At 44.4% G+C, this 27,305-nt stretch overlaps 1 protein-coding gene across 2 annotated transcripts in view; it reads left to right on the top strand.

Moving 5' to 3' along the window:
* The window catches only part of NELL1 (neural EGFL like 1), a 949,069-nt gene that overhangs the window by 66,501 nt on the left and 855,263 nt on the right, over positions 1-27,305 (top strand). For both annotated transcript variants that reach the window (XM_004607851.3, XM_004607852.3), the window contains exon 3: positions 25,903-26,053. In XM_004607851.3, the coding sequence (XP_004607908.2) occupies positions 25,903-26,053 (151 nt within the window). The remainder of the gene's footprint in view (positions 1-25,902; positions 26,054-27,305) is intronic.

Raw genomic sequence — 27,305 nt, forward strand, 5'->3', positions numbered from 1 at the left:
ATTACTCTTGATTCTGGGGACTGGAGAGTTGAAAATCATGGTGCCAACAGGGTTGGGTTCAGAAGCCAGGACTCTCTTCTTGACATGAAGGCAGCCACCTGTTAGCCCTTTTCCTCACATGGAAAAGAGCAGGAGACCAAGAGCACAGGCTCTCTGGTGCTTTCTCTAAGGGTGTTTACCCCTTGTGAGGAGCTCACCCTCAAGAGTTTGTTGTTTTTCTGTTTGGGGGCCACACCCAATGGTGCTTGGAGTTTAGTCCGGGTTCTGTGTTCAGGGAACATTTCTGAAAGTGATAGGGGAAATTGCGGTGCTCCAAATGGACCACATGCAACTCTCTCTCCAGTCCCCTGGAGGTGTCTAAATTTAATCCTCTCCAAAGGCTTTATTTCCAGTTACTATGAGATGGAAGGGTTTGGGCTTCAACAGATGTGTTTTGACGTCAGCAAATCAATCCACAACCTATGCCACCTCTTTCCTTCTGAAAACCACCCAAACTGCAATCATGTCTGGCAGGTAGGTGTTGAGAAGGCAGGGCAGGGTGGTGGTGGGGGTGGGAGTGGTTTAAGAAGTTTGTATTTGTTCCTCTTCCATCACCTTTGGCCCAGGGGTGTGCACGCTTTAGGGTCTCTGTTTGCCGGAGCTCGTGCGCTGGGTTGGCGTGTTCGCAGACTCATGCACTTGAGCTGGGCTTGAGCACAGAGTTCTAGTGCCCCAGTTGCACCGAAGAGTGGGTTCTTACTGCTGAGACTTCTTGTGCGGTCAGGGATTTCCCCGAGCAGGGTGGTGCTTCGGATTGATTTTGAGGCCTCACACCTGCAAGACAAGTGTTCTGTCACCAAGCCACTTCCTCAGCCAAACTGGAATTTTGCACCTATTCTTTCTTTCCTGCTGCCTTAACATGTGAGTTGGTGGGAGACTTGTTTAATATAAGACTCTGTGGCCACAGCTTAGAAGCCAGCCTCACATACTGGGGGAAAAGGCAGCTCAGATAGAGAAGGGATCACCAAGTAAAGGGTGCTAGGAGAGCCTGCTCGGGATGGGAGATGTGGGCTGAAAGTAGACTATAGACTGAACAGGATGGCCACTTGGTACCCCTATTGCAAACCACAATGCCCAAAATGAGAGAGAGAGAGAAAGGGAATGCCCTGCCACAGAGGCGGGGTAGGGTAGAGGGGACGGGGTGGGGGTGATGGGAGGGATGCTGGGACTATTGGTGGTGGAAGGTGGGCACTGATGGAGGGATGGGTGCTCAATTGTTGTGTGACTGAAATGCAAGCATGAAAGTTTGTAAGTCTGTAACTGTACCTCACAGTGATTCACTAATAATAATAGTAATAATAATAATAATAATAATAATAATAATAATAATAATAATAATAATAATGAAGACTCTGTGGCCAAACTCACCTCCTTAGGAACCACAGCCTCAGACTTGTTCTCAGGGGTAGATGGGACACTGCTCAGAACTACCTGAGTAAAGATGGGAGAAAAGCAACGCAAGCCCAGATCCGTGATGGCCCCAAATAGTGCTCGCTGCACATCTGCACAGTAAACACGAGAAGGTTGTGGCATATGCTTCTGCATTTGCATTTTGCTTTTTTCTGATGAAGACACCAGGGTTCTTTTCTGGAGAGTGTTGGCAGCGGAGTTTTGGAGTCTCAGTTTAATCTGAGATGTGTTTCTGTAGCTCTAAAGACAAGCCCACGACTTTGCAGGCTGGCAGATTGTTCATTCAGGAGACCTAAATCGCAGCCCTTGAAATTCCAGGCGAGCAATGACTTTAAAGCGTCTTTTTTGCACTCAGATATTTTGAAACAAACTCTGGGGGAAAAAAATTGTACCAAGAAGGAAACTTGGAAGCCAACTGTCTTTTTAAATGTGTGATAGAACAAGATGCTTATAGATTCGTTTTAAAAAAATGAAAGCTTGAAATTTGAAGTCTGGTGTCCCCGGGGCATTGGATAAACTCTGCAGACCCACACATTCCTTTCTTTTCCACATTTGTTTCTTTGATAGACGAACCAGAGACTGAACTTTGAAGAGGCCTGGCAGCCTTTGCTGTGGAAGGAAGCTTCTCGAAAGAGAACCTGTAGGCGCTTTATGCGTGATACCTGTGATCAAAGTAAAGCCGCATACTTTGTGCAATTGTTGGGGCCTTTCCTGATTGTGTTTCTTAAAGTGTTGTTTCAAGCCAGTTGCCCAGTGAACGAGAGACTCTTTGGTTCTTTTGATTTGTTCCCTCCTTAATGTCCTCATTAACAGAGTAAACACAGTTTCAGGTGTTGCTGGGAGAGGCCTGGCTGGGCCCGTGCGAGAAGGGAGCATGCACGTGGTCCTTCATGGAGATAAAAGCCCATCCCTGAAACAAAGGCTGTCAGAACACAAAAGCTCTTGATACACGGAGCACGTTTGCTGTTACGGATGAACCCTCTCCAATGGCTGCTGTGAAACTTGACATATTTTATTCATGAGTTGTGGTATGCCTGGGTGAAAAAAGAAAAGCAAAGCTCCAAATCATAATTATGGCATAAAAAAAAGATAAAATAGTTATTATTGTGACGTTTTTGAAGAATTCTTAAATCTCTCCAATAATTCATGGGAGAGCGTTGCACGGAACTGGTTGTGTGTGGCATGGATTTATGCTGGTCGGGACTCCTGGGCTCAATTACACCCGGACCCACACTGACAGACACGATGCCTGTAGTGAATAGAGCATAATTAAGGACAGGACTACAGCAGTAGTTACACATAAATAGAAATGCTGACAGGCATCTTTGCATTTATCATGCTCACATTATAACTCCGTGGTTGATCAAAATAGAGCATCTCCCCCCTCCATCTTTCTTCTTTTTTAATAGTCCGAATTGTTTTGTGTGCCCGCTAAGGGAAAGTTGAGGGGTGAGCGGGAGGAGAAGTCCTTTCAAAAAGTATATTTGCATCCCCTAGATATTTGAGACAGATCCAAAGAGCTTGAGGAGGAGGCTGTTGGCTTCCAGTACGATTTCAAAAAGTAAACTTAGCAAAACAGGAGAAAAACTTAGCGACTACAAGGACAAGCGTTGCTGCTTAGGCTTCCTCTGCTGACAGACTTGCTTGCACCTTATTTATTAAATGATTTATTTAGACACCTACCCACCCACGCCTTCCTTATGCTCATCACCCCAATCCCCAGTCACTGGTCCTTGATATTTTGAGAGCCACTGTCAGATATTGGTGGACCCAAGATTTATGATCATCACACTGGTTTCTAGCCACCTGCTCCCACAGCTCTAGTGTAAGCTGGTCGACAAGGTAGGTAAGAGGAATGCTTTGTGCAATGCAGCCTTGGTGGTTGCCCGACTGTGTGGCACTGCCTGACCTTGATATGCAGACAAGGAAGAAGTGACAGTGATCTTCGTGTTCAGAGATTGCTCACGAGGAGAGAGGATGGTGTTATTGATGGCGGCGAGGGCCCAGGAGAGCGGGACTTGAAGTCAGCCCCAGCTTCCACCTGGGCTCACGCTCTTTGTCATCTTGCTGTGACCAAGTTTTTATTTTGTAGAAGGCTGGCAGTGAAGTGCAATAATTTCACTTAGGTCTTATGAGTGAGGAGAGAGAGGACCCCGTAAAGCAAAAAAAAAAAAAAAAAAAAAAAAAAAGGAATAGGTGCCCCAACATGGGATCAACAGGCAGCAGCTCCAGCATGGACTATGCTGTAAAGAAGGGGTATACCTGAGAAGTGGGGTGTGGGTGACTGCACTCAGTACAATAGCCAAGGTGTGGATCTAATCTCAGTGCATAGCAACTGAAGGCAACAAAATGGGTGAACTGATCTATACAAGAGAGGAGTGCCCTGAGCTGCTTTGGGAAAGCTGATTTGATTTGATTTTATTTAAATTTAAATTTTTTAATTTTTCATTGAATCACCACGTAAAAAGTTACAAAGCATTCAGGCTTAAGTCTCAGTCATACTATGATCAAACAACCCATCCCTTCACCAGAGCACATGTTCCACCACTAAGAACCCCAGAATACCTCCCATCCCACCTCCACCCCTTGCCTGTGTGGCTGATGATTTTCACTTTACTCTCTTTTTACTTTGATTGCATTCAATATTTCAACAAAAAACTCACTATTAGTATTTGGAATTTCCCCCCAACAATCAGACCTGCCGAAAAGGCATTATTTGATCATTTGTTTTCCATTGCTGAGAATGAAGAGCATATGAGGTTTTGGATTTCTGGTATTTTAGTAATTAAGTCCAGAGAAATTTCTGCTAGAAATCACATCATTGCAGGCTCGTACCTCTGTCTAGTGGGCCTTATAAGATGGTGGTTCGCCACACCACCAGCGAAAGGAAAGGCCGAGAGAGGAAAACCTTTCCTCTCCCGGGGCGGCATGGGGGCCGTAGCTTAGTTCACAGTCTAGAGGCATTTCTGCAAGAAGCCTCTGGGTGCCAAAAGAAGTTAGTGGGCCTCCAGGATCATGGGCGTTCAAGAACCGAGGGGCCGTTTGTGTGTGGCTGCTCGGAATCACATCTGGGCAGAGAGTGGCGCCAGTAACATCCCTCACCCCGAGATCTCCCGTGCATCCTCGCTGAAAAGGAGAGCTGATTTTAGAGGTTTTTATTTTATCCCCGCTCTTTATTTTTCCCCAAGCTCCATCAGCATGGGCTAGGGGTTGTTGCTTGGAGTTGTCCAGGAGAGGGACTTTGAGTCTTGGAGGTTTTATTGTTCTCCTTGCTGTAATCCGGGCATCCTTTCTGGCCCCTAGTGATCTCGGACAGAGTCTGGTTTCTATGCTGAACTGGAAGTAGGGGACTCCTTCTCTATCTTGTGTCTCCAAAGATTTCTTGATATTTAAGGATTTTTGTCTCTATTACTTTTTTTAAAATGGCTCCCTAAATGTACTGCTGAGGGCCTTTTTTTTTTAAAACCTTAACTGCCATTTTTAACTGCATGCATCTGTTACATGGAATTTGTTATAAAAAACTCATTCTGAGAAGTCCCATATGACCCATTGATACCACCTTTTGGCATCTATCCCCCAAACACAAAGATATCAGTTCAAAAGGATAGATACACACCTATGTTCATCGCTGCACTTAGTACAATAGCCAAGATAATGGAAATAGCTCCAAATTCCCAACAATAGATGAATTGACCAAGAAGATTTTGTATATGTGCACAGTGAAATACTCTGCAGCTCTAAGGAAAAAAAAACATGCAATTTTCAGCAATGTGGATAGAACGAGAGATCATGCTGAATGAAGTCAGTCGGAATCCACGGGATAGAGACACAATGATCTCTCTAATGTGTGGGACCTAAATATAGACAGCGAGCAAAGACAACAAAATGAGTGAACCTATCTATGCAGTTGAGTTGGGGGTGGTGCTGGGGTTTGAGAGGAAGGGGGTGTTGAGGTCCTTGGAGCAGGAGGTGAGGATACCGGTGATGGCTGTGGTGTTGGGATTATATTCATGACAAACCATGAGTCACAGTATTGTAAACCACAAAATCGCAACCTATAGAAATTTTTTTTTTTTGAAAAAAGAAGCTTCCTCATGTTAGTTGCCAGAGGATGGAGGAGAAGGTAAGATTCAGAAGGCTTCCCGGATGAGTCACTCAAAAACCACTAGTGAGAATCACAGGCGCAGCCCACAGGGTCTGATCCTAGATTCCTCGTTAATACAGGCCTGTGCTTCCAACTTCTCTTTCCTACTGTGGCACTCAAGGGAGATAGATGGCTGTCTCTGTGCGTTACTGCAGGGATGAATAGCAGAGGCTTTGGGCCTCTAGGACCCAGCCTGGTCACACCAAGGGCTGAGAAAATCTGGACCTTAGTGGAGTCTGGCTCTGGGTCCCAGTATCTTCTGGGAAGCACCACGGAGAGCTGGAGAGGAACTGGAGGTCTGGGAAGCAGGGGCGGGGCTCTGAAGGGCACCTGGGGAGGATGTCTGTGACAGCAGGTGTCCAGAGGGTGTGTGGGCACTTCTGTGGGCTTTGGGGCTATGGATGATGGGGAGGAGGGTGTCTCCTTGTGTCTTCTTTCCTCTACAGCAGTAGCCACTGCACGATTGCCGGTGGGAACGTGGGGCCCATGCTGCCCCGTTATTTGCCTTCCCCGCCACCACGAACTAAATTTTGACTTCACAGTATCACTGCATCCCTGTCATCCCATTGTTTGTCGATTTACTTGAGTGGGCACCAATAAAGTCTCTATTACACTCAGCCCTGAGATTTTTTTTTCTTTTTGGGCCACACCCAGCAATGCACAGGGGTTACCTCCTGGCTTTGCACTCAGGAGTTACTCCTGGCGGTGCTCAGGGGACCATATGGGATGCTGGGAATTGAACCCGGGTTGGCCACATGCAAGGCAAACGCCCTACCCGCTGTGCTATTGCTCCAGCCCCTCAGCCCTGAGATTTTAGCAGCCTCCCCTTACTCGTCTTTCCCAATGATTGGAGGCTCTTTCAGGGTCAGGGAAATGAGATTTGTTATTTGTTACTGTGTTTGGCATATCGAATACGCCACAGGGAGCTTGCAAGGCTCTGCCGTGCAGGCGAGATACTCTTGGTAGCTTGCCGGGCTCTCCGAGAGGTATTTATATGTGCATACCAAATGTATATATACCTACCAAATTTTTACTTGCTCAAAACAATGTAGGGGGGTTTGGAACCACATCTGGAAGTGTTCAGGGGTGACTTTAGGTTCTATCTTAGGGGTTACTTAGTGGTGCTCAGGGATCATGCAGCTGAAGGTTGAACTGGGGTTGGCCTTCACTTGTATCACTTGTTGTCCTGTTGCTCATCGTTATGCTAAAGTGGGTGCCAGTAGCATCTCCATTCGTCCCTGTCCTGTGCTCGTGTAGCCCAATGGTGTCTGCTCGCTCCAGGAACATGAAGAGCATCAAATTTTAGCAGCCTCTCCTTACTTGTCCTTCCCAACGCTGCCATATTGGGGGCTCTTTCAGGGTCAGGGGAATGAGGCCCGTTATTATTGCTGTTTTTGGCATATCACGGGTAGCTTGCCGGGCTCTGCCGTGTGGGCGGGATAATCTTGGTAGCTTGCTGGGATCTCCAAAAAAGACGGAGGCTTTTGGGGTGGCCTCTAATTGCCTTGTGCAGTTGGTCTTATGCAGGGCAATTGCCCCCATCCCCCACTCCTGCCTAGTAAGCTCTCCAACCCATGAGATCTGGATTTTTACATGCAATCTTTCAAAGTTTATTAATAGCAAGAGAATAATTTATTTGCTTAGCCTTTAAAAAAGTTTGTTTTAGAAATTGCATTGTTATTGGTATAACAGGGTTATATTATTAGTGGTTGTGATTTTGGTGTTAAAAGTTATGGCGGCACACTTGTCACCAAAGGGCCCAGAACATGTCTGCCCCACTTCTCTTCACTTCTTGGTTGACCACAGAACCGAGGAGGTGTTATCGGAGGGTTCATTCTCATTGGCCTGGAGTTGGGAGGCTTCAGCAAATAAATTCGGATGCCGGCTCACCCCTTGCTGTTTTCTGGAATTTCTGGTGGACAGGGACCAGGAAGGAGACCTTATGTCTGGAAGTTTCTAGGAGGCTTTGTTGGAAAAGAAACTTGCGGAATGGGACTCAGAGTTTGGCAGGGCTTTTTCCAGTGATTTCATTTTTGTTATGCATAAACTAGCTGACAGCATCCTTTTAAAATATTTATTCAAACAGAAGATCTCAGCGAAATTAGAAACTTATATCCCCCACCCCTCAAAGTGTGCTTCAGTGTTGGGGAAGGGGCTAGGTGGGAAGGGGGTGGGGGGCGAATTTCTGCACTCTTGGTTTAGATTATTTTTTAGAAGGAAATTTTGGATCTCTTCTATCTTAGTCTCTGAGCTGGGGAAACCTTTTACCCCCTTAAATATCTTACCTTTAGAGCCTCTAAGGCCTAAAGTACATGTGATCAGTCAGCAGGCACTTACTGAGAGTCTGCTGTATATCAGGCACTATTCTGGGTCCTGATTGTACAAGAAGAATTCGACAGGGCCCCACCCTTGAGGGATTCTTGGCCTAGGTGCACCTCAGAGAGAATTAGAAATATGCCATGTTCATTTATTCAAGAAATCTTTCTTGTGCGCCTATGCACTAGACACTATCCACATATTAGTGAGATGGTAGAGAAAAAAGTCTCCATGAAACCTACATACTACCAGAGATGCACATTCACAGAAAAGAAGCCTGTCAAATGATTCAGTAACTTCAAATGGTAATAGAAGCTCCAAGGGAAAAAAATAATACTACAGAGAGAAAGATAAGGAGAGGATTTACTTTAGATAGAATTACAGGAAAAGACTTTCCTGCAGGACTGCTATTTGAGCTGATGCCTAAATGAGAAGGAAGTTAGCCCAAGGGATAGATAGCTAAGATATATAAAGAACTCAGGGGCCTGGAAAGATACTACAGTGGGTAAGGCAGTTGCTTTGCACAAAGATGGTCTGGCTTTGATCCCTGACACCCTATTTGGCACCCTAGTCCCGACTGAGGTGATTCCTAAATGCAGAACCAGGAGTAAGTTCTGAGTGCCACTGGAACTTGTGGCTTCCAAACCAAAGACCAAGCAAACAAACAAAATGGAAAAAAATTGTACATAATGTCTTATCCCTAGAGCAAAAAACCCAATCAAAATGTGGACAAAGACCTGAATAGATACATGAGCAAAGATGACATACATATGACCCATAGATTCATGCAAAAATACTCAATATCACTTATTATCAAGAAATTAAAAATAAAACCCAGGATAAGACATTCTTTCACATCAGTAAGGACGGCCACTTTCTAAAAGGTCGTAAGTAATAATTGATGGCAAGAAAGAAAGAGAGAACCTTGGTACACTGTTAGTTGGAATGCAAATTCGTGCATCCTCTATGGAAAATAAAATTGATATTTAAAAAAATAATAAATGGACCTCGGCGTGCATTGCCATGTCCACAATGGCTTTATGCCCAGACGTGGAATGGACCCAAGTGTCCATCAACAGATGGATGGATAAAGGAGCTATGGCCTAGATACACAGTGGACTACTCTGCTCTTTAAAAGATGAAATGGTGCCACGTGAGCAAAATGGATGGAACTTTAGGTTTTTATGCCTAGTGAAATAAATCAGGAAGTAAATGGCAGCTACTAGATGATTTTACTCATATGTGAACTATAAATAGCTAAAGCAAATGAACTGGCCAAAAAATTCCAACTAAAACTCAGTGAAAGTTATGGTGGTTGCTTGAGGGAGTAGACACATGAGAGAGATGGGTAGAGTGGTATTTGGGTGGTAGGATGGCAGTAGAACCTCGGTAGTGGGTGTGATGAATCATATACATAGAGAGTTTTATTTTTTTTTATTTATTTTTTTTATAATTTATTTATTTTTAATTAGAGAATCACCGTGAGGGTACAGTTACAGATTTATACACTTTTGTGCTTATACTTCCCTCATACAAAGTTCGGGAACCCATCCCTTCACCAGTGCCCATTCTCCACCACCCGTAAACCCGGCGTCCCTCCCACCCTCCCCAATCCCATCTCCCCCCCACCCCACCCTGCCACTGTGGCAGGGCATTCCCTTCTGTTCTCTCTCTCTAATTAGCTGTTGTGGTTTGCAATAAAGGTGTTGAGTGGCCTCTGTGCTCAGTCTCTAGCCCTCATTCAGCCCGCAACTCCCTTCCCCCACATGGCCTTCAACTACAATGTAGTTGGTGATCGCTTCTCTGAGTTGCCCTTTCCCCGGAACGTGAGGCCAGCCGCGAAGCCATGGGGTCAACCTCCTGGTACTTATTTCTACAGTTCTTGGGTATTAGTCTCCCACTCTGATATTCTATATACCATAGATGAGTGCAGTCTTTCTATGTCTGTCTCTCTCTTTCTGACTCATTTCACTCAGCATGAAACTTTTCATGCCCATTCACTTAACTACAAAATTCTTGACTTCCTTTTTTCTAACAGCTGCATAGTATTCCATTGTATAGATGTACCAAAGTTTCCTCAACCAGTCATCCGTTTTGGGGCATTCGGGTTTTTTCCAGATTCTGGCTATTGTAAACAGTGCTGCGATGAACATACATGTGCAGATGTTGTTTCGATTGTACTTTTTTGCCTCTCTGGGATATATTCCCAGCAGTGGTATTGCTGGGTCAAATGGGAGCTCAACCTCTAGTTTTCTGAGAATCGTCCATACTGTTTTCCAAAAGGGCTGAACTAGCCGGCATTCCCACCAGCAGTGTAGAAGGGTCCCTTTCTCCCCACATCCTCTCCAACAGCGGTTGCTTTTGTTCTTTTGGATGTGTGCCAGTCTCTGTGGTGTGAGGTGGTATCTCATGGTTGTTTTGATCTGCATCTCTCTGATGATTAGTGATGCAGAGCACTTTTTCATGTGCCTTTTGGCCATTCGTATTTCTTCCTTGGTAAAGTTTCTGTTCAGTTCTTCGCCCCATTTTTTGATGGGGTTGGATGTTTTCTTTTTGTAGAGTTCAACCAGTGCTTTATATACCATTGATATCAACCCCTTATCTGATGGGTATTGTGTAAATATCCTTTCCCATTCTGTGGATAGTCTTTGTATTCTGGTCACTGTATCTCTTGCGGTGCAGAAGCTTTTTAGTTTAATGTAGTCCCATTTGTTGATCTCTGTTTTTACTAGATTGCTTAGTTCCGTGTCACCTTTGAAGATACCTTTATCTTCAATATCGTGGAGGGTTTTGCCGACCTTGTCTTCAATGTACCTTATGGTTTGTGGTCTAATGTTGAGGTCTTTAATCCATTTTGATCTGACTTTTGTGCATGGTGTCAGGTCAAGGTCTAAACCCATTTTTTTGCATGTGGTTGTCCAGTTGTGCCAGCACCATTTGTTAAAGAGGCTTTCCTTGCTCCACTTCACATCTCTTGCTCCCTTATCAAAGATTAGATGATCATACATTTGGGGTTGTGTGTAGGGATATTCCACCCTGTTCCATTGGTCTACGGCTCTGCCTTTGTTCCAGTACCATGCTGTTTTAATTGTTACTGCTTTGTAGTAAAGATTGAGGTTGGGGAGGGTGATGCCTCCCATCATCTTTTTCCCAAGAATTGTTTTAGCTATCCTTGGACGTTTGTTATTCCATATGAATTTTAGGATTGCTTGATCCATTTCTTTGAAGAATGTCATGGGTATACTTATAGGGATCGCATTGAATCTGTATAATGCTTTAGGGAGTATTGCCATTTTGACAACATTGATTCTCCCATACATAGAGAGTTTTAATGCCCTCTCCCTGAAATTCTATAATCTTCTAAGTTAATAGGAATAAATTAAAAATTGATGAAATAAGAATGGAAAAAATCAAGCTCTAAAAATAAATATCAGTAACTAAACAAAAAATGAGCCATAAAAGAATACTATCACTTACATGATTGATGATGAACAGTTGTCATGCACTGGCTTCTGGTCTGAGTTGCTTTTACTTAGTAATGTTTTAATCCCTATACCATGCCTACAAAAAGGATGGAAGTTAAGGGTTCCATGTTATAGAAAGAAAAATAAAGGAAGATTAAATCACTGTTCTGGGTCCAGTATGGGGAAAAGCAGAGAAATGAATTGAGACTGTTTTCTATCAGAGCTCATATTCTTGAAATAATGGCTCTCAAAGAGCCCTAAAGTGGAGCAAAGTGTTGAAAGGGCTCTGGGAAAGCCAGTGTGATTGTTGGTAAGGGAGGAGATTAGAAAGCACACCCAGGGCCAAAGTTAGAGCTTGGTTATTACAACTTTCAGCAACAGCCCAGATCATTCTGTGGTAATAAGTTCACTGTATCAATGTCATCACTGTCATCCCATTGTTCATTGATTCACTTGAGCGGGCACCAGTAACATCTCCATTCGTCCCAGCCCTGAGACTTTAGCTGCCTCTTCTTACTCATTTTTCCCAATGATTGGAGGCTCTTTTCAGGGTCAGGGGAATGAGACCTGTCATTGTTACTATATTTGGCATATCGAATATGCCACGGGGAGCTTGCCAAGGTCTTCCATGATCTTCCCTAGTACCACCAGGAGTAATCCCTGAGCACCACCCCAAATCCAGAACACACAGCTGGAATGATTATGACAGCAGGTAGGCCATCTTCCTTGCACATGGCTGACTGAGGTTCAATTCCTGGCATCCCATGATTCCTGTGGTCTGGACCTGGTACAGGTAATAAGTTCACTGTATCACTGTCATCCCATTGCTCATCGATTTGCTTGAGCAGGCACCAGTAACGTCTCCATTGTGAGACTTGTTGTTTCTGTTTTTGGCATATCGAATATTGCCACGGGTAGCTAAATAATTTATTTTAGTGCATTGGGCAGAGTGTAGTAAGGTGACTAATGACTCCTTTCCTCTTCACATACTCTGGGTATTTCTGTCCAAAGACTCCCTGGGAATGTGGGAATGTGCTTAATTGATGAAAGCAACTACCAATGCGATTAGGAATGTTTAGGCAGGGACAAGCCCTGAGAGATGCAAGATTTGGATAGACATGTAGGGGTTAGTGATGGTGTGGGACCTGGAACTCCTGGTGAGAGAAAAGAAGAGATGACAGTCTCAGAGTCTTGGACCCGAGCCACACACTCAGCATTTGTCTGTTGTATGAGACAGTTTGCACAGGGATCAACGAAAAACCACTCTTGGCCATGGCAGGTCAGAGAACCTGATATGGATTTTTCCCAGGTCCCAAGAAGAACTGGCACCTTGGAACAACCAGGCACTATTTTCAATGAAGACATTCTGTAACATGCTGAATTGAGCGAATTGACGGAAACCACTGGATTATTTGCAACAATAGTCAAAGACAACTTCCCCCCAAATGAGTGTTTTCATTGTTTTCTAAGAGCGTCAGTAACTGGGGCTTGTAATTTTAGCCCTTGGTTAATAGATCTTATTTGAGAGGGTGCTAGCCCAGGGAGAAAGAATCAGTAGCTCGATAGTGACTGTCTTTAAGTTCAGGACCAAGCAGCCATCTCCAGGATTTATTTTAAGGGTGACATTCATGTTTAATATTTTCAGAATAAAACGAAAACTGTGTTTCATAGCATGTTGTAAAAATGCACAGCCCACTTGCTGAAAACCTGTGCACAGTTTTGGGATCATCTGTTCAGAACTTTGAGTTTCAGGTAACCTGTTTGTTTTTCCCACTGGTGCTCTATAGTGCTGTTTCTTTACAAACTTGGTGAGAAAACAAAAATCTGGTTTCCATGGGATGAAACTATTCCAGAGCCTGGTTTTGTGATATTTGGTTTTGGGGAACTGGGCCATTCCCAAGAACCTGTCCCATTGTCCATCAAGAACTTACTAGACTACCTGGAAGGCCCAGGATCCCATTGGTTCCCCAGGAACCCCAAGGCACAGACGCCAGTGGTTCAAGCAGATAGTGAAACAGGAGGGAGACTTCCCCAGCACTGGCTCTGGAACTAATTGACTAACAAGGCGTGTAATTAGATTAACACATGTGATCTTAGAGCTGCTGTTGTGCCTTTGAGGACAACGGAAATAAAGGAGCTCGGAAGAAAACCTCAGATCAAGGATATCCAAATTACACCCAGTCAGGCTGATTCAGAACACGTGGAATTATAGAGAAAAGAGACTCTGCAGTGGCCCCGGCCAGCAAGTGTAGGCCTGGTAGGTCTTCTTCCCAGGCTGGGGTGCCAAGCAATCAGGATATCTTACTTCATTACATAATCTCATCACTTATTTGCCTTGTGATTTCTCTTCACTGCAGGATGCTGTAGAAAGGTTTTGTTTCCGGTTCTAGAGGAGAGAGGCTGCTACGTTATTTTCTTGGAATATGTAGGGATATATTAGATTAGGCCTGCCCTAAACTAATGGGTCAGGTTGTTCCCAGAAGGCCCACTCTGGCTGCCCTCTGGTCCTCAGCTCATTTAGAGAGAAAGACCTGGCACCTTCAATAAGCTTGTTAAGCTTCTTCTACATCCTTAGGCGCGGCCAACTGATTTGGAATTCCTCCCCATCCTGCTGCTCACCTCTGACCTTTGGGGCTGTATCAGCAGATTTTTATCTCTCATTCTCCCCTCATTTCCTACTCCTTATTCCTTCCTTCTCCCCCAGCTGAGGAAATGAATACTCAATGGGTGGCACCTTTGTGCAATTTCAGGGGGTAAAGTCTTGCTCAGGTCACCAAAATAATTTCTCATGGAGCCTCTGACAGTTTGCTAATTAATAAGATTTTGGTCATGGCAGCCTCTGTTGAAGTTGGCCCAATTTCCCAGGGGTGGGAAGTCAAGACATTAATCCACTAAACCAATTGAATTACTTGCCTCTGAGAGAAGATTTCAATCAGACGTGTTTTCTTAAGGCTCAACATCTAACTTTGGAGGCAGTGGACTTTTAAGACCACTTTCTTGTTGATAAGGGAGCCTGGACTCCTGGTGGGAAAATTATGCCATTTCGATGCCCTAAGACAAGCACCCACACAGAGTTGTTTGTGTAGCACTGGGAGCTGGTGACAGCTCAGTTCGGAAGCTGGGGAAAGAACCCACCAATGCTGCTTTCTGCGACGCGGTGCCACAACTTGCCTTTTTGCCCACAGAGCCAGGGGAGCTTACCTTGGAAACATTAGTTGTTCACCCTCGTAATTGCTCCATCCTCTAATTTAATGAAAACCCATTAAACCGAAACAATAATTAAAATGAGACATCATCTTGGTAGGAGGCCTGCATATTAAAATTGTGGTGCGTTTCAATGCAGGCCAATTTTTATTCTTGAAAAACCGCGTTTGGAGCAACGTGTAAAAATGATTTAGAACAAATAGTCCTAAATGAGAGAGTCTGGCAGCTGGACATGAGGCCTACCGTTGACTGCTAAATCTGAGTAGATGGGGCCAGGTCAAGGCCAGCGCAGCATTTAAAATGGTCTCTGTGCCTGGGAAGTAGGACTGGATGCAAAAGGGAACTGATTAGGGTCAGCTTAGCTCACTGCTTCAAACGTTTGCGGTAGGCTTGAGATTGTATACTGAAATTGCAGAGGAAATTAAAGGTTCAGAAGGAGGAGGGGCCCCTTAGGTAGTGGAAACTAGGCATTGGAGTGGGGACACTTAATGTTTGTCTCATCTAGGCATTAGGAAAGTCAAGCAGAGCTATGAGACAGTGGTCAAAAGTTGTCTCTGTTACTTGCTGGAGGTAGGACCTTGAACACCTAGGACCTTGGTCTCAACTTTTAAAGCTGGAGAGAGTCTCCAAGTCATCAGTGTCTACCCAGTGGGTTACTCTGATTTTGAAATGTGACCATGCACATAAACAAGTGGGCACATATTAAGGATTGGGATGTTAGTGTACTGACTTCTGGACCTTTGCAAATCTCAGAAAACTAGGGTGACCAGGGGAGAGGCAGTCATTCTGGAGACAGACTGTGTTCTAGGCTTTCCTCCTGGGATTCTGTAAGTACTTCTTAATGGACCCAAAAAGGTGGGTGGTAGTTCCACCATTACAGACCTGGCAAGACTAGGATGAAAGGAGGAGAGAAGCTATGTTGTGAGATGGCCTGGTGGAGCCAGAATTCAGACACTGGCTGTGTGAGTGGTCAAGGGGCAGTGGTGCTCTGTGATCGACTCTATGCAGATTCACGTTTGAGTTCTAGCTTTAGTCTTCAGTCTGGAGCTTCTCAGCTCTGTGTCCTCATGGAATTGGCAATACTTCCCACACTAAATTGCTGTGAGGACTAAATTGGTATCACCTGTATTACCTGTCATCCCATTGCTCATCAATTTGCTCTAGTGGTGCCAGTAACATCTCCATTTGTCCCTGTAGTATGCTAGTGTAGCCCAATGGCATCTGCTCACTCCAGGAACATGAAGAGCATCAAACCATTTTAGCAGTCTCTCCTTACTCATCCTTCCCAATGAGGCCCGTTATTGTTACTGTTTTTGGCATATCGAATATGCTATGGGTAGCTTGCCAGGCTCTGCCATACAGGCAGGATACTCTCAGGAGCTTGCCAGGCTCTTTGAGAGAGACAGAAACTCCAGGAGATTCTGTGTTGCTCTCTTCCAGGAGCTTTGTTTTATAGTCTCTGGATCTTGGCCATTGATGAGGTTACATGGTGCTGGGGGCAGTTTGTGGGTGTGACTGCCAAGCTACTGAAACTGGGGATCTGGGTGGAGGAGGCCCAGTCCCAATCTGAGCAGGCTTGGAGATCTCAGCCATGGGTCTCGCATACCTGGGTTCCTCTGCTGGTTCCTTCATGGGTGAGGCTCATCTGAGTGTGTGAAGAGTGGCCTTGAGCATGGCTATTTTCATATTCCAAGGTAATGGCTATTTTAATTTTTAATTAAATATATTTCTGGGGAGAAGGACTCCCAAGTTGTAAGCAGGGCGGGTTGGGGACCTCTGGGGCACTACTAGGCCAGCTGAGCTGGTAGCTCAGTGCTAGGGTCTGACAGTGCGAAGCTTCTCAGGCTTTGCAGTGCTGGGGACCTCCAGCACCACCTAAGTGACACTTGGGGACTGTGAGAGTTGTATCCATTGATGTTTGGGAGGCCATGTTGTGCCAGGGATTGGGGGACAGGAAGGCATTGGTGTAACCCCGGCACCAACTTCCTGGCCCTAGGAATGTAATATTTGAAGAACTGTGTTGCTGATAGCATAGAGATCCCTCAGCCTGCAGGACTCAAGGCATGCCCCTGTTGTGTTCCAGATGAACTAAGTCCTTTGCCTCCGGTGGGATGCCTGCTGTTTAGAACCTTAGTATTATTATCTGATCTTCAGACTATTCCCATGAAGTAGATACAGCTTCAGATCCATTTTACAGATGAAAAAGTTGAGACAAAATAAGGTGAAATTGTTGGGGGTCACATATATAATAAGAGGGGAAAATGGAACCTCAACCAAATGTGTTCCAAAGTCTGAGCACCTCACCATTCCTTGATTCTCTCACTGTGTGAGAAGATGAAAGTTCCGGTGATGACCTCCTACATTCTGTTCTGATTATTTTAGTACTTTTCTTAGGTCTGGGACAGAACACTTCCCATTTGTTTGTGTTTGTATTTTCATCACCAAACTTCCACCTCCTTGTGGAAAGATGTATAGTGATTCTGTGCCTCTAGTGCCTAGTTCAGAGAATACTTGTTTAAAGAAGGAGAAAATTTGGAACCAGAGAGGTAGTACAGTGGGTAGGGTGCCACTCTGGAGTCTAGATACATTGTTACCAACACTAGTTGAGGCATTCATCTGTGGTATTGTGTCAATGAGTAAATAGTCCCTCTTGGAATTTGCAGTGTAGTGGGCACAATAGCTATGAATGAAACGACCACATTAATTAATGATTACATGCTTAAATTTTGACGACAACAGTAAGAGCAGAAAAGAGAAAAGGCCAGACTTTAGCTGATCTGGAAGTCTGAGAATGCTGACTTGAAGGATGAACAATGAACTGGTCTTCCCTGGAGCAGAGGGAAGGGAGAGTGGGCACTGTGGATGAGAATGCACTGTTGGGAGAGGGGGGAAGAAGGAAGGATCATGGCCTTGGGAGCACGGAAGGTGGAGGCGTGTGTGGCTTAGTGCAAGAGCCTAGTACTCAAAAAAAGGAAGTGGGGACATGATGTAGTGTCATTTTTCACTTGCTAATACAACACTATATTTTCTCTCCATTTACTTTCATGTGAGCTTGGGTCAGGCCATTAAAAAAAAAACATTTTGTGCCTCAGTTTCTTAACCTGTGTGTTGGGAAGTGTTGATATTTATTCACTGGGGCTGTGCAAATATTGGTCATAAATATTTCCTGAATTACTGCAAAGTGTCAGCCACTGGGCATAGGTTGGCCATCTGGCCCTTTCCCACATGTCCCGGGCACAGAGATGGGACATTCTAGCCAACAGTGGATGGCACATAGGGAAGAGTGTGGTCTGTCAAACCTTGCTGCCAGGTTGACATCTTAGCACTGTGACTTACCTGCCCAGTGTCTTTTAGGACTTTAAAATCTGTGAATCAAATAAAAGGTCACAGGTTTGATCTCTAGCACCAGCCCATATGATTGAGTACCATTCCTGGAACTGCCCTTGTGATCCCTGCTGGTGACAGGAGGGAGGAGCAGCCCGGTCCAGTGTTGTCACTCCCGGACATCGCAATGATGACAGCAACCAAAGAAGGGGCCACTCTGGAAATCATAGATTTCTCAGCTGGAAAGTAGGCAAAGTAATGGCAACGCCTATAGTTCATGTAAGCGAGATGAGGTGGAAAAGCAGTGAGTCCAGCTCACATTTCCTTTCTCCCCTTCTGGCTTTGGGAGCTAATGGGGGTTTAATGGGATGATATTGCGAACCATTGGCGGGATGAAAATCCCTTATACATTAAGTAGGAGTCTGCCGGTGTCCCCACTGCTTCTTTCTTGTGACTTCTATTCTTTGAAAGCTGCTTGCATCAGTAATAACTAACCTGCTCCAAGAGGGCTGCAGACCTCCCAGCGGGGCACGTGCCCTCATCCTCTTCACAGCGGGAGCTGCCATGTCCACTGGTCAGCTCTGAATGGACACATTTCCGCCCTCAGATTGGAAAGGCCAGCTGCCATTCCAAGGGAGCGTGTGGCTCTGCCTTCCGGGGCCAATTTGCCATGAACATAATTGGGATGTAGGACCGGAAGGACAGGCCATGTCTGGATCACACCCATCTCCAGGTTCAGCAAAGTTTTGAGGTGCTCCTCTTCAATGTGATTTCGCCTGACTTCTTCCTGAGACCTAGGCTGGTCTGGAGTGTTTATTGGGCCATATTCCAGGCTGCTCTTTTGTTTCCTCAATTCACTACTTGTTCTTAGGTTTTTTTTTTTTGGGGGGGGGGTCATATCTGGTGATGCTCAAGGGTTATTCCTGGCTCTGCGCTCAGGAATTAATCCTGGTGGTACTCAGAGGACCACATGGGATGTCGGGGATCAAACCTGGGTTTGCTGTGTGCAAGACAAGCACCCTACTCGCTGTACTGTCACGACGGCCCCTCAAATCACTAATTGGCATGAATTCTCTCCAGTATCAGAATGAGGAGAAGCTTTTCTGCCAAACTTCTAGTGAGTAAGGCCCTTGTAGAGAAAGGGAAATGCCAGCACAATGGAAAACACACGGGCTCATATTCACAGCGCCAACCTGCAGCAAATCCTCTACATCCCCCGTTCCTGCCAGGTTGATTCTAATTCATCATTTTTTGGGCTCAGAGTCACAGAAAGATCCCTCTGCCACAATATCATCCCCAGCTTCCCCGCACCCCCTCCTTCCTTTGCGCGCTGCCTTACCCTACCTGCTGTCACCAGGAAGCTGTTAAGCAGTTGTTCCCGAGGGCAGAAGCGATACTTTGACTTTTGCTTCCCTCTTGCCTAGCTCAGGGGCAGGACCTGAGGAAATAGAGGCATGTTTGGTCACGGTGTAAACTCGTCACTACTTTACTCTGCAAGTCAGGGAAAAGGGAAATGGAGTGTCCTCTGTGTTAGGTAGAGAAGGATGGGTGAGTTCCAGCATTTAATTTGTCTCCACTCTTTTCCCTTCATCCAGCTCTTGAAAAAAAAAAAAACATCTAATGCTTCATGATCTTATTAGCATTTTTAGTCTTTGAAAATGACTTAGGTAGGGCCCTTTCATCCTAGGAGAGAAAAAGCACTTAACTCTTGCTGCTGAGTTAACGCTTCTTGACTAGATTCTGCAAAATCTGAGTATTTGCAATGACTTTCTCTCTATCTCTCTCTCTCTCTCTCTCTCTCTCAACTCTCACTCTCCTTTCTTTTTCTCCTCCTCTCCTTCTATTTCTCTTTTTGAAGCCAGCTGTGCTTAGGACTTACTCCTGGCTCTGTTCTCAGGGACCATTTCTGGCATGAATCCAGATCAGCTACGTGCAAGGCAAGTGTCCTACCTGCTGTCTTATCTTTCCAGCCCCTCTTCTCTTTTTTATCCTGTAACATGTTCTTTTTAAGTGGTAGTTCTTTGCGGAAACCTCAATGCAGCAGTAACCCTAGCACACACCCAGACTCAATTCAGATTCTTGAATCAGGGGACTTCGTAAACCAATTAAAAACACGTGGCTGCAAACAGGGACAAAGATGGAGAGGGTGTGTGATGGGGACTGACAACCCCACTGGATTCCTGGGTGATGCTTTGCTCCTATATTCCTCCTTGGTAGCCCCATCAGAGTGTCCTGACTGATACTGAGGTTATTAAAACATAGGGGTTCAGCAGATGGAGGTGGTGCCTGGAGCCAGAGTGCTTTGTCTGTTGGAGAGACTGGGTTAAGTGTGTCTGGCCATAGCAATATTTACCACTAACCTTGGTGAATAGTGATATATTTTTATTAGCACTTCGAGTACCTGTGGGGCTAGAAAGGTATGAATATGTGTCAAAGGTGTAGGTCAGATTTAGGGATGATGTGACTGTCGTTTTGAAGTTGACGTAATTTGCATGATTTATATAGTATGTCTTATTCTTCCTACCCCATTTGTTTATAACATTCTCCTTTTTTATTTCATTTTTTATTTTTATTTTTTGTTTTTGCTTTTTGGGTCACACCTGGTGGTGCACAGGGGTTTTTCCTGGCTCTGTACTCAGGAATTACCCCTGGCGGTGCTCAGGGGACCATATGGGATGCTGGGAATCGAATCCCGGGTCGCCTGCTTGCAAGGCAAACACCCTACTCGCTGTGCTATCGCTCCAGCCCCCATTCTCCTTTTTTTAAATGGGAATTTTGGGGGATGGTTTGGGGCCACACCTGGGGGTGCTCAGGGATTGCTCCTGGTGGTGATTGGTGTACTATATGGGGTGCTGAGAATGGAACCAGAATCTACCACATTCAAGGCAAACACCTTAACCTCTATTTGTCTCCCTATCCCAGATTCTCTGAATCAGATTCTTTTTTATCTGTTTAACAGTTTCCACTTATTCTAACTGTGTTTAATACAGTGCACAGGTTCCTAACTTGCTATCTGTATTTAGATCTATCCATCCCTCTTTATTTTTCTTGTTCTATCAATTGATTTACAGGAATATAGCACACATACATTTTAATGATTGATTATGGAAGTGAAGTATTCACTTTTGATTCTTGTGAATGGGTTTTCATTGGCTGCTCTAACTTCAGTAAAACAAATGCGAGTTAGGTGACATATTACTGTTTTCATTTCAATACATTTCATAAACCATATTGACAGTTTTACATTTAATTTGATCAGGAAAACTGTTCGGGGAGAAAAACTAAGAATCTGGAATGGTTTCTAGAAGAAAATTACATTTAGTTACCACCCCCCCATTTATTTTTTTGATCAGAAGCATGGTGAAGTGATGAATAGAAGTGAAATTTTGAGGCCAGAAAAGAACATGAAGCTCATGGGGGCCAATCTGCTGAATGTTCAGATTCAGAGAGAGCGGCTCAGGGGGGAGCCTGGCCTGCAGGCCTGTGCCCTGGGCTCACGGAGCACTTTATCTGAGAGGCCCGGTAGGTCGTGGCTGCTTGAAGTGCCTGGTGCAGCATTCTTGCCCCTAGACTGTAGGAAAAAGAAGATTTTTCTGTTGTGTCCTTTTAGCAGCTGAATTATGACGCACATTTACTTGAAAGAGTTTTTCTGAAATAAAAATGCACATAAAGCCTCCAGGTATCAAAACTGATGTTTTTGTATTTCCCTCCCAAGAGTGCTTATGGGGTCTTTTGACTTCATCTGCCAATCACTAACAGAGAGAAATGAGGAATGTCCGCCAGGGGGGATGTTTAGTCTCTAGCAGAGTCATTGGGTGAACAGAAGTGTGGCAGGTTGGATTGGCCACTTCTGTGGGGGAGTGTACCACAAAGAGAAGGGTTTGTTCAGTTGACACTGGCATTTTTGTCTTTAGTTTAATAAATGCAGACAATTGAGAAGTACTCATTTATCTCCCAGTATCCCAACAAGTATTAGCCCCCTGAAAGATTTCTCCGATAGTAGTATTTGTGACTTTGCTTGAAGTCAGGATAGAAATGACAAGGAAAAGTAGAAAATATCTAGATTCACTCACTCTTCTTTGGATGCCTGTTTCATATGAGGCATCAAGAACTGTAGATGCTGTGGTGAACAAATAGGTATTTCCTACCATCACGGGGCTTATTAACTACCAGGGAAAAGAAGAAAGACACTGTAATTAAAGGGAATGTGTGGCTCTAGGAGGAAGTAAAGGAAATAATGCACACACTGAGGGGTGTGTTAGACATCAGTGGAGAACAGGCTTGGTGGGGAGTGACAGGAGATCCTTCACAGCAAGAGGTGAAGGAGAAAGCCAGTTGTGTGAAGAGAGGGGCCAGCATATGAGAAGCCACACAGATCCTGAGACAGGCTGGGTGGGGACTGCTCACTGCAACCTGGAGGAGCGTGAGGGAGGGTGGGAGAGACGGGCAAGTGCCTCTCTGTGTAGGATCTTTCACACAATGCCAAAGAACCTGCATTTTTACCCTGGGAACAGTGAAGCTGGGCAGAAATGACCAGGTTCCCGGCGGCATGGGAGAGTGGCTTGCTGATTGCTAACACTGGATTCCCAGCTTGCTCAGGGGGTTGTGGAGGGGGAAAGAACAAGGATGATTTCGAGTTTCTTAGCTCAAGGAACTGAAGAATTCCACATATGGAGTCTGGAAACTCCAGGAGAGAAGGGGAGAAGGGAGAAGGGAGAAGAATAGGGGATAGGGGAGTGGAGGGAGGGGAGGGGAGAGGGAAGAGGAGGGAGGGGCAGGAGAGGGGAGAGAGGGAGTGGAAGGGGATATGTACCGTGAAATGCTTCGAAATTGCTGGTGGGGAGATATTAAGGCTATTGATTAGGTGTCTGTTGTTGAAGGGAGCTGGTGGGGTTGCAGTGAGTCTGGGGGCCATTGACTGCGGGGGGCTGCTTGGGAGCTGAGGGCCCTCCAGAGGCTCTTCACGCCTCAAGTCTCCAGCAGCCAGTGTGGATTGATCCCACCTGTCTTCCTCCTCCCACCCCCCCCACCCTGGGGCGGGGCTTCGGAGTTCTTTAGAGAAACTCTAGGCAGCTGCTCCACTCAGTTGATTTCTCCTGGATTAACAGAGAAGGTGGGCTGGAATGATAGCACAGCCGGTAGGGCGTTTGCATGCGCCCAACCCGGGTTCGATTCCTCCATCCCTCTCGGAGAGCCCTGCAAGCTACCGAGGGTTTCCTGCCTGCTCGGCAGAGCCTGACAAGCTATCTTTGGTGTATTCGATATGCCAAAAACAGTAACAAGTCTCACAATGGAGACATTGCTGGTGCCCATTCGAGCAAATCAATGAGCAATGGGATGACAGTGAGAGTGAACAGAGAAGGAAAGAGCACTAAGGAAAATGATAAACATGTAAGAGAATCTTGAGTCCAGTGTTTTTTTTTCTAGGACAAAGTCCTAGCTGGAACTCTCCTCTAGTTATTTGCCTAATAATAGAAATAATGACAGTAAAAAATGCTGACAAGGATTTGCTGATGATCTTTAGTTTAAGTCACTTGTTTATATAGCTAATATATTTTGCTAAATATATTTTGATTATAATTCTAATTGTTTGAGTGCATATTCCAATGTTAACTTATATAATAGTTTATATAGTGAATGTTTTGTTTTTACAGTTAACATTTTAATATGTACATATATTAATATTGCCATGTTAATATGTAACACAATATTATGTTATATAATACATTGCTATATATTAATTATTCAAAATATATTGACTATAGAACTCTATGTGTGTATATATATATACATATATACAAAGCACTTTATAACTTTCTCTAGTAGAAAGTGACTGGTATTTTTGAAGAGGGTGCAAGAAATGCCATCCTTGAAGTGGCTACCTTTTATTTCAGTAATTGACTAAGCTAAGAGCATTCCACTGAGTAAAATAGCAAAAACTTCAGACAGAAAAGCAAACATCATCCAAGGAATTTTTTTCACTGGTAGGGTTCTTCCTGGCTTGGATGTCTCCACTGTAGAGGACCAGCCTTGCTCCCCATCATTCCACCCTCCCTAACCTTGACTTAGACCTTAGAAGATCTGCTGCCAACTTAGAGCACTTCATAAGATTGTAGAAGGATAACCTGGTCTGACCCTTAGAGATCACTTGTACCACCCTCTCTTTTTGTGAAGTCTTTTGGAAGTCTAAATCTCTGAGAAGACTCCGTTTATTTTGTCAGAAGTCACTTTTTATCACACCATTCTTTAGTGTCCATGCTGGTGGTGCTGAATTCCTGTAAAGGAATCGGAAGGTAAAGGAAGAGATTTATTGTAGCACACTGGCAAGTGTGGGCAGGTTCTAGAGGAGACCAACTGTGCCTGGTAGGCAGCAGGGGCATCATTTTAAAAGCAGCTGGTCCACCTTGTGAGGGCTTCCTGAATGAATAGCAGGATCTTCCCACCATTTGGAATCAGGGAGCTGCAGCTGATCCCATGAAGGTTTCTTGTTGGTAATTTCTACTTGTGCAGTTTCCGTCTTTCTTTGCAAAAATCATTTCTGAAGAAAGGGAAGGACATTCTCAATCCCTCTAGAGGTCTTGGATGATTCTTGGAAAACAAGTCTTTGAGGTTCTGCTTTATCGGAAGCTCACGTGCCGTCCTGGAGAAATAACCAAGTAATTAACATGTTGTTAGAGGATATGGCTGGGGTTTGAGAGGAGCCCTCTAAATATGTCTGTGATGGGGCTGGAGCAATAGCATAGCGGGTAGGGCATTTGCCTTGCACGTGGCCAACCCAGGTTCGAATCCCAGCATCCCATATGAATCCCAGCATCCCTTATGGTCCCCTGAGCACCGCCAGGAGTAATTCCTGAGTGCAAAGCCAGGAGTGACCCCTGTGCATTGCCGGGTGTGACCCAAAAAGAAAAAAAAAACTTAAATATGTCTGTGATGTTCCTTTGTCACCATCTACACTCTAACAGAGTTTTCTCTAACTCTGTTCCCTAAATATCTACATTAGGATGCCACGAACTGTAGTGGAAAATGTGACAGCACCTAGTTCATGTTGATAAGGGAGAGACTGATACTAAAGTGGTTTCTCACTGTGTACTTGTTGTAGAAAGTTGAGGAGCAAAGTTAGATGGATCCATGTAGCTCTAGAACCACTGAATTGTTCTCAATTTTAATTATTTTTTAAGGAAAACTACATACCACAATAAGAGGTTCCCAAACTGCTTGACCTACTATTTCCTTTCTAGGAAAAAAAAGAAAAATCACTCAATCTCCTGTTTATTTATCTACTTTCTTTAAGCAAACAGAAAGTGCCCCAGTTGAAGCATCCCTAGGGGGCAGTATTGCTCACTTTTGAATCACTGTACTGCACATTTGCAGAGAAATTCCAGACATACTTATGGATCACAAGCATGTCTTGTATTTATTCTTTAAGCAGAAGCAAAATTACCTGGCACTGCTAGTGATCATAAGACTCTATGGGCAAAGATGGATTTCCCTAGATGCCTTATGGAGAGAAATCAACTTTTAGGGCAAAGTAAAAGTGCAACCTGATGTATGCCATTTGGATCTCACTAGCATTAGGAGTTTGTAAATTTAGAATCCCATTTAGCTGACTGTCTCTCACCTTCTGCACAACAACTTTACCTACTTGCAGCAGGCTAAATTTGTCAGTGTCCTGTCAGAATTCCTGTAAGAAACTACTAGCTGGCCAGTTGTGAACTTGTCAAAGTGACAAAGTTGTCCCTGTGACAGAGGTGGTATTTCTGGGCTTTGCACTGAATGTATATAGCTCTGTAAAGAGGTGGGTGGAGCCTGCCAAGAAAAACTGTTAGCAAGATGGCGAAAAGCAAGTACAACCTGTACCCTCAGACATAACATTTTAACCAGGAATCTCTCTTTCCTCATGTTCTCTCTTCTCTTCTCCCTTCTAGATTCCCTTCCCTTCTCGTTCCTGTTCTTCCCTTCTCTTTTTTCACATTTCTCCCCCTCTCTCTCCTTGACTCCTAGGGATGGAGAGAGAGATTCATGCAGCCCCTCATGTGAGTGAGAAATTAATCCAGCTGTTCCGGAATAAAAGTGAATTCACCTTTTTGGCAAGTGTGCAACAGAAACCATCTACTTCTGGAGTGATTTTGTCCATTCGAGAACTGGAACACAGGTAAGAAATGAGTCTCAGAAAATAGGAAAAATAATCCTTGGAATGAATGGGCTATCCAGCTTGTCTTGACATTAAGAGGTTGTATTGACAACAAAATACTCAACTAGTGGATGTCCTGTTTCTGGTGAACATAATGCATTTCTTTCATTAAGAATTTACTTTGGGTAAAGTGAATTTCTTATTTGGTCTTCCTCAGCTTTTTAATGAATGTCTTTCTGATGTATTTTGTTACCTTCTGGTATATTTTGCTCATAGAAATCCACATTCATCTATCATACTGAGGTCATCCTGCAAATCAATTAGTTGTATTTAATGATGACCTTCACTAAAAGCATTTATTGTGTAATTACTCTGTATGAGAACTGTCATTGGTGCTAAGAAAGTTAAAGTGTTTAATACAAAAATTCTTTCCAGAGAATCTAATAAGCTAGTAGGAAAGTTGGGCAAATAAATATGGATGCATTGTAGATGTAGTACTAGGTAATCTGTATTTGGAGAATGAATAAAGGTAAGAATGGTTTGCTATGCTAAGGGTTGTGGTAAGCGAGAAAAGGCTTCACAAAAGATGATAGTATAAATAAAATAGTGAAATTTTTGACAGGCTGAATGAGAAAGAATAAGGGATGCGAATAATGGTCCCCAATCAGGTTGCTTGCATTCTGTGATTGAACAGGTGAATGGAGAAGCTGTTGGTACATAAAGTGTGTATAGGGAAGGAAATGAGGAATTTGACATAGGCAGAGAGGTGGTGGGGTATCAGTAGGAGGAAACCTAATGACTTCAAATTAGCTTGAAAATTTGACAGATTCTGTTGTCAAGTTGGTCTGGAGCGATAGTGCAGCAGGTAGGGCATTCGCCTGGTACTCGGCCAACCCAGGTTCGATTCCTCCGCCCCTCTTGGAGAGCCCAGCAAGCTACCGAGAGTATCTTGCCTGCATGGCAGAGCCTGGCAAGCTCCCTGTGGCATATTTGATATGCCAAAAACAATAACAATAAATCTCACAATGGAGATGTTCTGGTGCCTGCTTGAGCAAATCGATGAGCAATGGGATGAGAGTGATACAATGAGTTGTCAAGCTAAAAAAATTGGGGGCCAGAGCAGTAGTAGAGCTGGCAGGATGCTTGCCTTGCATGAAGTATGGTCCTGACTACAATCGGGAGTAAGCCCTGAACACTGCTGAGTGTGGCCCCCAAACAAAAATAAACAGAAAAGCTAAATTTGAATTAAAATTCCTCTAGATAATAGGACACT

This window comes from Sorex araneus, chromosome 6, assembly GCF_027595985.1.
Source record: "Sorex araneus isolate mSorAra2 chromosome 6, mSorAra2.pri, whole genome shotgun sequence".
Classification (NCBI taxonomy): domain Eukaryota; kingdom Metazoa; phylum Chordata; class Mammalia; order Eulipotyphla; family Soricidae; genus Sorex; species Sorex araneus.